The sequence below is a fragment of the Biomphalaria glabrata genome, chromosome 2 (genome assembly GCF_947242115.1).
Source record: "Biomphalaria glabrata chromosome 2, xgBioGlab47.1, whole genome shotgun sequence".
In the NCBI taxonomy this organism is placed as follows: domain Eukaryota; kingdom Metazoa; phylum Mollusca; class Gastropoda; family Planorbidae; genus Biomphalaria; species Biomphalaria glabrata.
Window position 1 is genome coordinate 32,371,598 of NC_074712.1, and position 9,934 is coordinate 32,381,531.

The following is a 9,934-nucleotide window of genomic DNA, read 5'->3' on the forward strand; positions in this document are numbered from 1 at the left end:
AAAATACCGCTACATGTAAAAATCGAAAAGTAAAATAATAATCAGTAAATACAAGTACAAAGAAATCTTTAAAAAATTGAAATGTTAAACACCAGTAATAGAGAGACTAGTAAAAACTGTTTAATTTATGGGAAATAGGGACAACTCTAGTAATAGTGAGACTAGTAAAAACTGTTTAATTTATGGGAAATAGGGACAACTCTAGTAATAGTGAGACTAGTAAAAACTGTTTAATTTATGGGAAATAGGGATAACTCTAGTAATAGTGAGACTAGTAAAAACGCTATCCTCAATAATCTGCCAATATGCTATCACATACTCATCATCCTTACTATTAAAACTTTCAATCCTGCCACAGTATAATACTGGGCCCTTATCGTATCAATAGTGGCAGATTGACCTACCACACACTCTACCACACAATACTTCCTGCACATCATTTAAAGTGTCTGTAGTCACATTGGGAAAAAATGTCTTTAGGCTGTCAATGTAATTGTCTCTTTTCAATATTTTTTCCACTTTACTCCTATCTTGCTATTCCTTTTGTTGACACTTTTGTTCTGCCCTCTTCACCATTTCTTTAATCATTTCTGACTGACTCAAGCGTTCAGCCTGTCTCCTTGTGCGAGATGTACCAATGGCCCATTCAACCACTTCTTTCTTAGCTGAATCACTGAGGGAATCTAAATTGGTTACAGTTTTATTTTTTTTTTTACCACAGACTGGAGGAGATGTAGCCTATTGTTGCATTTTGGAGCATTTTTTTGGCTGCACTGAACATTCCAATCACCTCCTCAGAATATATGCTGTGTAGCCTAGCAGATTCGGTCTCAGTGCTCAGCTTATTCGTCACATTCATCTGCAGATATCTTTTATACTGCTGATTGATAACATCTGCAATCGAAGACAGACTGGCTTTCATCACACTTTTCACCTCATCCTGAGGGCAGAGCAAAAGTGCCTCCAAAACAACATCAGTGGCATCAAGGCTTTCATTAAAGAAGTCTAGCTGCCTAGTAAAAACAGTTATAGGATTTTCCAAGCACTGATGTACTTGGGTTAGAACTTCTTTAATGACTGAAATGCCCTTAAGATGACAAATAGTTTGCCCATCAGGTGATGTGTAAAATTTTCTCATCCAAGGGACTGTCAAGTTTCCTTATTATGCCCATAACAAATATTTCTTTTCGTGTTGTTTCCCTCTTGAGGTCTTGACTGAAACACAATTTAAGTGTTTGACAGGTGTTGGAGAAGGATTCCAAAAATCTAAGTATTGTGTCATAATAAAGGGCCATTATCTCACAAGTATGAAAAATGATATGGAGGCGATTTCCTCTAAACAGAGGAAAAAAGGCCCTTTTATAAACCCTAATTAATTAAAAATAAGACAAATCCTTTAATTAACTCTCCTAGTCCATTTTTATACCTAAGTTTATAAGGGCAAGAACAATATTTCCAGCTAAACAATCGTTTCCAAATAGGTCTCCCCTTTCCCTCTCTAGAGAATTCAATGCCGCCCTGCACTCGCAATAGTATCAAGTGGGTGTAGGTGGCAATGAAGCTCATTAAAGGTTTTCTCCCAAGACTCACTTATGAGCAATATAGCTTTATGGTTGACACAAGCCCAGTCAGATATGGTATTAGATATTTATTATATCTTCCCGGAATTTGTGAAACTCAGCTTTATGAAAATCAGAGTACACGTTAGCTACTAACAGAACTCAATTAAATAACTCAATCTTTAGCTATATTGCTAAATAACAAGAGTTTAAAAAAAAAAGCCAAGCAAATAATGTTACTGAATATCTAAGGAACCTAAAACCATTCACACCAAGTGCACATCTTTTATATCAAGAGCAGATTTCAAGCCCAAGCCTATGTAAAAATTTATGAAAAAAATGATCTCAACTTTTCATGTTATTTTTTTATTCACATTTACTGGATTCTCCCATACCTACTTCAAATGCAATCCTGTGTGCCCATCCAAAAGGATATTGAAATATATTGTTAAACTTTCTAACCTGGTTTAAAAAAAAACAATGTTCACTTAGATTGCAACATTATTACCTTCTTCTTAAGACATAATTGATTTCTGCGGCATTCTGCGCTCAAGATGAAGAAGCTTCGTAACAGTGGCCCTATTAACATGTAAAATCATTTTTCCTATAATACAATGGTGTTTTCACTTCTAGATGTGCTGCATGAATGATGTAATGGTTGCCATGTGAACAGCTAAATGTGCCATGTATGAGAAATAGTCGCCCTAGGAACTTCTAAATGTGCTGCAATGAATTAGGCAACAGTGGCCATGATCACTTTCAGATTTGCTGGAAAATATCTTTCAATAACAGTGTAGTTATTTCTATGCTCATTTGAAAATCTAACATTATAATCATCTATAAGCATCTTCTTATTTAGATGACTGCATCAAGAAAAGTTAAAATGTGGTACTGAAGCTGTGCAACTCATAAGTGCCAGCTTTAACATTTCTATGTGTGGTTTTGTGAAGTAAACCATCTTTGAACCTGTCTTAGTTCAGACAAACAAGAATCTAATAAATCAAACTACTATAACTCTAAAGTATTTAAAAAATAGCTTTCATATTGCAAGAAGAGCACACATAAAATTGCTTTTTACTGGATTGACTAGTAAATCAAAATAGAAAGACTACAGATAGTGTTACTAAATAAGATCATTATCAAATCTCATATTTTCTAAACTTTTCCAAAATTGTATTTGATCTGTCACTTTCCCATTGAACAGAAGAATTCTTTTTAGATGGATCTGAGAAAATAAAAGATAAATAAAAAAAAAAGTAGTTAGCATTTTTTTCCAACTATTATTTTACATTTTTTTGTTATGTACTTTGTTTTAATAAAGCCTCTAAATATTTTATAACAAGGTTACAAAGACAGTTTGTGTAGAAACACAAACTCAAAATCAGCCCCTGAAGTGATCCACCCAGGCAGATAAATAAATAGCAGGTTTCAATATTTTCAGAAATTCTATCAAAGGCAAATGACAGAGCAGAATGGAGAAAGGTTGATCGATCTTATGTGGTGCCCCAACGGTCCAGCAGACAAAAGGATAGGTGAAAGTGAAGGTGAAGTTACATGTGAACCTGGCCTAACTGTCATATAATGATTATCGCATTAATGTAATTGTTTTCTAAATTTTATTCAAAGCCTCAAGAAAAAAAAAAAACATTTCCGTAAAAAAAATAATAATTCCTTTAGTTAAGTGTCTTTGCTGTGATGCGAAGTGCTGAAGTTCATGCGATAATATAAAAACTACTTATTAATTATTGTTTTTAATTACGGTACGTTCCACTTATATGCATACTGGGTATTAAATAGATTTTTTTCTCTTTAAAAAAAAAAAAAGGAAACATTTTTGTGTGTAAATGTAGTACACACATTGACAGAACTTATTGAATTTATCAATACATTTGTAAAGTTTTTTTGTTTTTTTTTTAATTCGAAAACCATTTGCATAAATGTGTTAAAATTATGGTTAATAGCTAGCTCCCTTATTAACTCCTAAAAACCGTAATTTTTTTCTCATTCTACCGGAATTATTTTTTTTCCCCACAATTTTTATCACATAAGCCTTTTTGTAAACGTCATACTGTTTTTTCTGTTTGTTAAAACATAGACATGTTACATAAAATTTTTTTGGAAATTGAATGTACTACAAGATAATTTATCTTGACAATGTTATAGATAGTCACTGGAAAAAAAAATTAGGTAATTTCAGAGATGAAAAATTTTTTTTTTTTAAATTTGATCTTTAAAAACTGACTTTCCCAAGTAAAAAAAGAATATTCTAACAGTCCTCAATCATTATTATTGTATGAAATATTAAACTCTATCCAATTATCTATTTAAAAAACATAACTTTGTCAAACTTGATCAATATTTACACTTTTAGTGAGGTTTCTTTCTAGATCTACTAGGGCCTGGCTGGGGCGACGCCCCCTTTCGTTTACTACTTTTACTAGATCTAGGGATGAATAATTCACTATCAGACTCGCTTGAGTCTGAAAATCGCTTTCATTATAACTTTCTAGCTCTAGAATCTCTATCTAACTCTAAGTCTAAGTCACTCATGTCACTATCATTCGTATCTAAAAAGATATTTAGAGCCTGATCAGCAGTAAAACGGAAAGAAGGCCTGTCAGCCATGATGTCTGATGCAAAAAAAAACGAAAAATTCACTAGTCACTTACAAAAAAAAAATATTTAGAACAATAAAAACAGCTTAGATCAACAAAGTATCAGAAGGAAAAAACTTTCAAAATGGCCGCTCTAGCGTTTCCTTAAACCATTTAAGGGATTAAAAACGTGGATTAGAAAAGAAAAAGAAGTAAACAGGGAAATAGTGATTGGACGCTGGAAGCGTCATTACGTTAGCACGGCCGGGAGACTGGTTGCTGTCAGCGCCATTACGATCTTGAAGAGTTAAAAAGCCTCCTGTGTTTGTTACTATTAATAGTGAATAGTTGTAAAAATGGTGTCTTTTTATGAAAAAACTGTTTGCATAGTTGATTTTAAAAATTAAATTTTTCGTTTTCAGAAAAGAAAAAAGTAGCCGATGCATCAGAACTTTGAATGGTCTAAAATATTATGATGTCAAATTTTAAATATCTTTTCTAATTTACGAGATCTAAACGGGACGGACAGACAAACCACACAAAACTAATAGCGTCTTTTCCCCTTTCGGGAGCGCTAAAAATGTGAGAAAGAACAAACATTTTTTTTTAAATAACTTTTTATAAAGTTAAAATATTTGTCTTAGCTCAAAAAGAAAATGTTCCTCAACATTCAGAAAATGATTGGAGAATTGCCCCAGGCTGCCTCATAGTGGCGCCCGGGTGGAAATGGTCATGTGAGGGGACGACTAGGCCAAAGGGTAACGAAACAAGGCTCCTGAGAGAGTGCCTAAGAGGTGCAAGAGCATCTCCATTGCACTGTGCAGGGATGTAAAAAAGCTCCTGCTGAGATTTGTCTGTCCAGGCGCCATCCCTCAGCCATTTCATACATAGTGTGTCCCGCACGGTTAGCCTGGTACAGTATACAAATACGACGAGGGCCCCAGTGGTGCAGCCTTTGGTCACATCTCTAGTCCATGAATCGGAGTGCCCGTGTCCAGTGGAAGTGAATGCAAAACAAACTCTAAGTTTAACCCCGAGTCTCACCCCCCCTCGGACAGGACAAGTGCGACGCACAACACTACTAGACAATTTCAGATTGGAGAATTGCTTTCTTTAATTTTAATTTTTGAGCCCCTGAAGATAGGACAATACAGTATATGTAAAAAACTATGTGTCTATTTCATGTTTGTACAAGCAAATAATTAGATTTAAGATATTACGTTATTGATGTCACTATACAGTTAATTTAAATTTTAAATTACTGATGACTTACAAGTAATCTTTTTATTTCTTGATATAGAAAATCTGAGTTAAAAAAATAGACATCTAAATATTGACAACAATATCTTTTAAAACCCATCAAAAGACCATTCCAAAAAAATAAACACCATTATCCCATAAAAAAATTTTTTTTAATTAGTTTTGTACCGCGCAACTTTCATGCTCATAAAATGCTCAGAGCACTATGCACCCCAGTTTAATCAGTGTAATCATTCAAGAAACATTAACTACCGAATAAGTCAGTAAATTCTTTGGACTAGTGAAGGAAAGGAGTATCTGGCAGGTTTTCATGCTGCTTTTAGGCAACAACTAGTTTTAGCTCAAGTAAGGATTTGAACTTGAGCCCACTTATAGGTAAACAAGTGTTTTTTGCACCTCAGCCACACATCTCAAATGCAGTTCAAATATTAAATTTACTCATTGTCAATGATGAACAGATGAGGAGCTAACACTCTAAAACATGATTTCACTAGAAATATTTTCTGATGCCAAAATGTTTTCATCCAAACCAATGCTATAATTAAATTTGCACGATGAGAATTATAAAAGAGTCTGCTGGCATTTCATCATCTATGTTCACCCATATTAAATCAAGATGTTTGTCACAGCTAGCAAGCTAGCCATTCAAAAGTGATATGCCCTAACTGAATCAGCCCCTTTTTGTTTTTTCAAAGTACCAGTATGTAATTTGTTGTTCCTATTTTCATGGGGATTACAGTTTTTAATAAGTTGTACAAATCAAGTTTCTAAAAGCCCTAACCCTAACCCTGAAGGTGCTTATTTGAAACAAATAAGCCTTTTTTTTTCTTTGTTCAAAGTTCATTAACATATAAATTCTTGCCTCTTAGTGTGAACCTCATTTTGTCTTCAAGCTCTATCAAACTTTGACTTTTTTCTGCTTGTGTTAAGTTCAGCTTTCTCTGCTTGTATTCCGCAGCTGTCTGACTTGGATGATTGAGAGATAACTGTTCTTTATGATATCCCCAATGTAAGGACTGTTATTATTGGATACACAAACAAAATGCATGTCTTTTGATCAAATCTTCAAATGAACTAATATAACAAAGAAATCATTGAGTACCGGTACTAGAAAACTTTTAAAATAAAAAATCATATCCCAAGATTGGCAAAACAATAGACACTAACAAAAAAAAACAATGCCTTTTGGTATTTTTTTTTAAATCTAAATTTCATCGCTTATTTTTTCACTTACAGTATGAACATGAGACATAGATTTCCAGGTATCAAATGGAATAGCAACACCACTATTTCTCCACTTGTCATATTCTTTTCTTTTCTCTGAGTCTAGTAAAACATCTTTAGCTTGTGAAAGCTTTGAAAATTGTTCATCTATAGTAAAAAAAATAATTTTTTAAGTTTTAAAAATGTTCAAATACAAAACCTAGCCATATAATACCTACTCATTTAGCCACATAAAATTGGACTACATGTCAAGGTGCAATTTAAAAAAAAAGTATAATGCTAATTCATAGATATTTAATTAAAACAAAACAAAAATTATTATTTAAAACCTATTATTATTTTTTTTTTTTACATTTTTACCTACTACATTGTATCATTTGAATGAATATATATAAACCAGACAATAGTATTATTATTTCAGAATATGACAGACAATAGTAGGCCTATTGTAATTTCACACTGATGACAGACAATAGTATTGTTATTTCAATAGTATTGTTATTTCAGAATGATGACTTACTTGCAAGTTTAACATTGTCAGCTTTGTCTGGATGACACGAGAGCACTCTTGACTTGTATTCTGCTGATATTTGCTCTACCTTAACACAATGTAAATTTCAAAATTAGAGTTACCGGTATGATACATTTTAATGGTCCAATAAGCATCTGAAGGAATGCCCAAAAAAATTTTTTTATAAATGTAACAAAAGCAATGAAAAAAAAAACACTCTCAGGATTTTAAATAGTATGTCAATGTTTCAGTTATAATTTTTTATCAATTTTAAATCAGTTTTAAAATCACCAACGTGTGTGTTATGTCTGTGTGGATTAGGGAACTTAATTGAAAAGGATCAACTGAGTGGTCTAAATGATTTCCTGCATTCTGAGCTGCAACAAAGAGTGGGGGAAGGACATCAGGATAACTGTTTTGGTCACATCAAAATCTATGTCAACATGAGGACTGCCAGTTGCTTCATAAATGCACTCTGGGTTCATTTTGACAATATGAGATGCAGAATATTGTTGGCAGAATAATATCAAAATTATTTTTTTTTTGGCAAGCAAATGTTTCGAGTTATTTTTTTTTCTTGCTCTCACAAAAACAGTATAAAAAATGACAATCTACTTGAAAGACGAAAAGGAATTTCTCAATTTTATAATCATTTAAAAAAATTAAATATTGATAAGAATGTTTTCACTTGATTAATCTTAGTCTTAGTAGATCTATAATTTATTTTGACATAAAAAGCTATTAACTATATAGATTAAGACTATAGTTAGTATAGTATTGTCAATGATACCATATTGAGAAGATGACCACCCCTTCCCCTCCTTTTGTCAACATGTCATAGCCCAGTTGAAACCAGCTGGTTTATTGGTACTTTGTTAATAAGTAGGCCTATAAGATATTGAAGTCTGTTGTTGAACAGATCAAGTTATTCTACTAGACCTATTATATCTATAGTATTTTTAAGGTCTAGTATCAACTTCACCTCTACTTAGTCTGTTGGGCTATTGAAACACCATTATACAAGTACTGTCAACCATCTTTCTCCATTCCTCTCTGTCCTTTGCCTTGAATAGAACTTCATTCACTAACATAACTAACATAACAACATGCTACACCACTTTTAAGAAGAACATTAAGACCTATCTGTTTAAAACTTTTTTAGATTAACTGTCATTTTAGCTCTCATGTTTTTGTTTGTATTGTTGTTACAGCGCCTTGAGCCTACATTTTGTTTGTTAACAGCACTTTATAAATAAAATTATTATTATTATTATTATTCTACACTGTCCATTCTTTGATGTTGTCTTCCCATCGCTTTCTCGTCTTCTTCTTTCTGGTACATGTTTTGTGAAGGAAGGACGTTGTGATGTAGCCATACAGTTTTGAGTTTATGTTTTTTGACAGTGGTTAGCATGTCATCATGGGTCCTATTGCTGTATTAATCATGTTTCTAATCTCTTCATTCGTGATGCGGTCTTTGTAAGTGACACCTAAGATCTGTCTATAGCATCTTAGTTCCATTGCAAGGGTCATCTTCTCGAGATCTGCAGTCAGCATCCAAGATTCGCATGCATATAAGAATCCAGTGGTCATCACCAGGGAGCACATCAGTCTGATTTTAGTGTTGAGGGCTATGCCTTGTCAGTCCAGATTATTTTGAGTTTTGCAAGTGCTTCTGTGGACTGTGCAATTCTGGCCAGTAGTTAAGGTTTGGTTCCTTCATCTGAGACAATAGCTCCAAGACATTTATTTATAGTATATAGATCTAAATACACAATAGGTTTATTTTTATATAGAGAGATTTAGATCTATTTTAATTTATTTATAAAATTATTTATACATTTTGTCAAACAAAAAAAAAATAGATATCTAAATTACCGTTGAATTTTTATTACAGCCAAGAATAAAGTAATAATCATCTTCCTGTTTTCTTTCAAAATTGATTATTTCATCTAATGAATTCATTTAGATTTGATCTAGAATTCTTATCTTATAAAATACAGATACACTGTCTACACTTCAAAAAAGAAGATGATTGGATATCAATATCATCTAGAGTCTACTGATGATCTAAATATATATAGTAAATAGTCAAATCTAGATCTAATTTCTAATAAGACTATAACTATAAGTATAAGACTAACTCACTAAGACTAAATAAGTCAGTACGTGAGACTAAAAGTAAGTAACTACTTATACTAGATCTAAGTGTCACTTCACTATTGACTAATTCAACAAGTCCGTAACAAGTCTAGATCTACAGTCACTGAGTCAGTACTGAGTACATTACAGATAGAGTACAACAAGTTGAAAATGAAATCTAGATCTAGATACATCTAGAATTCTAGATCTATAACTATAATAATAATATATATTATATATAGTCTATATTGTAGATAAGTTTTTTGTAGTCTATATGAGTATATGATGTATATCTAGTATAATTATAATCTAGGAATCTAGGATAATCTTAGAATCTCTCTTCTTAGATCTTCTAGGTGAAAATCATGCTCTCCCAACCACTAAGTCAGTTTAGATTCTAGATCTAGATATCCAACTGGCAGTCTTGAACTGTATGTGAGTATAGACGTCTAGATGATGTCTTGTATAAATCTAGATCTAATAAATAATGATATAATTATATTGTTTTCTATTTACTTCGTTTCTCTGTTACGTCAGTAGTGTCCAAAATTTTAACTAATCTATAGGGAGGCTATTTTCAAGAGTAAATAACACTAAGCTCTATGATAAATTAGAATTTAGAAAATAAATCATATACGAAGATA

General features: G+C 32.4%; 1 protein-coding gene across 3 annotated transcripts; it reads right to left on the minus strand.

Moving 5' to 3' along the window:
• Positions 1–2,581: 2,581 nt before the first annotated feature.
• Positions 2,582–9,801, minus strand: LOC106055227 (J domain-containing protein-like). Of its 3 annotated transcripts, none has more exons than XM_013211439.2 (6): positions 9,669–9,801; positions 9,027–9,160; positions 7,158–7,236; positions 6,648–6,784; positions 6,276–6,429; positions 2,582–2,784 (listed from the first exon to the last, which is right to left on the minus strand). In XM_013211439.2, exons 2-6 carry the CDS (start codon positions 9,111–9,113, stop codon positions 2,699–2,701), a joined length of 543 nt encoding a protein of 180 aa, XP_013066893.2. In that variant the 5' UTR covers positions 9,114–9,160; positions 9,669–9,801; the 3' UTR covers positions 2,582–2,698. The 3 variants fall into 3 exon arrangements, with proteins under 3 accessions (XP_013066893.2, XP_013066886.2, XP_013066879.2); XM_013211432.2 differs by having other exon boundaries at positions 9,027–9,165; positions 9,669–9,795; XM_013211425.2 differs by having other exon boundaries at positions 9,027–9,218; positions 9,669–9,795.
• Positions 9,802–9,934: the final 133 nt, after the last annotated feature.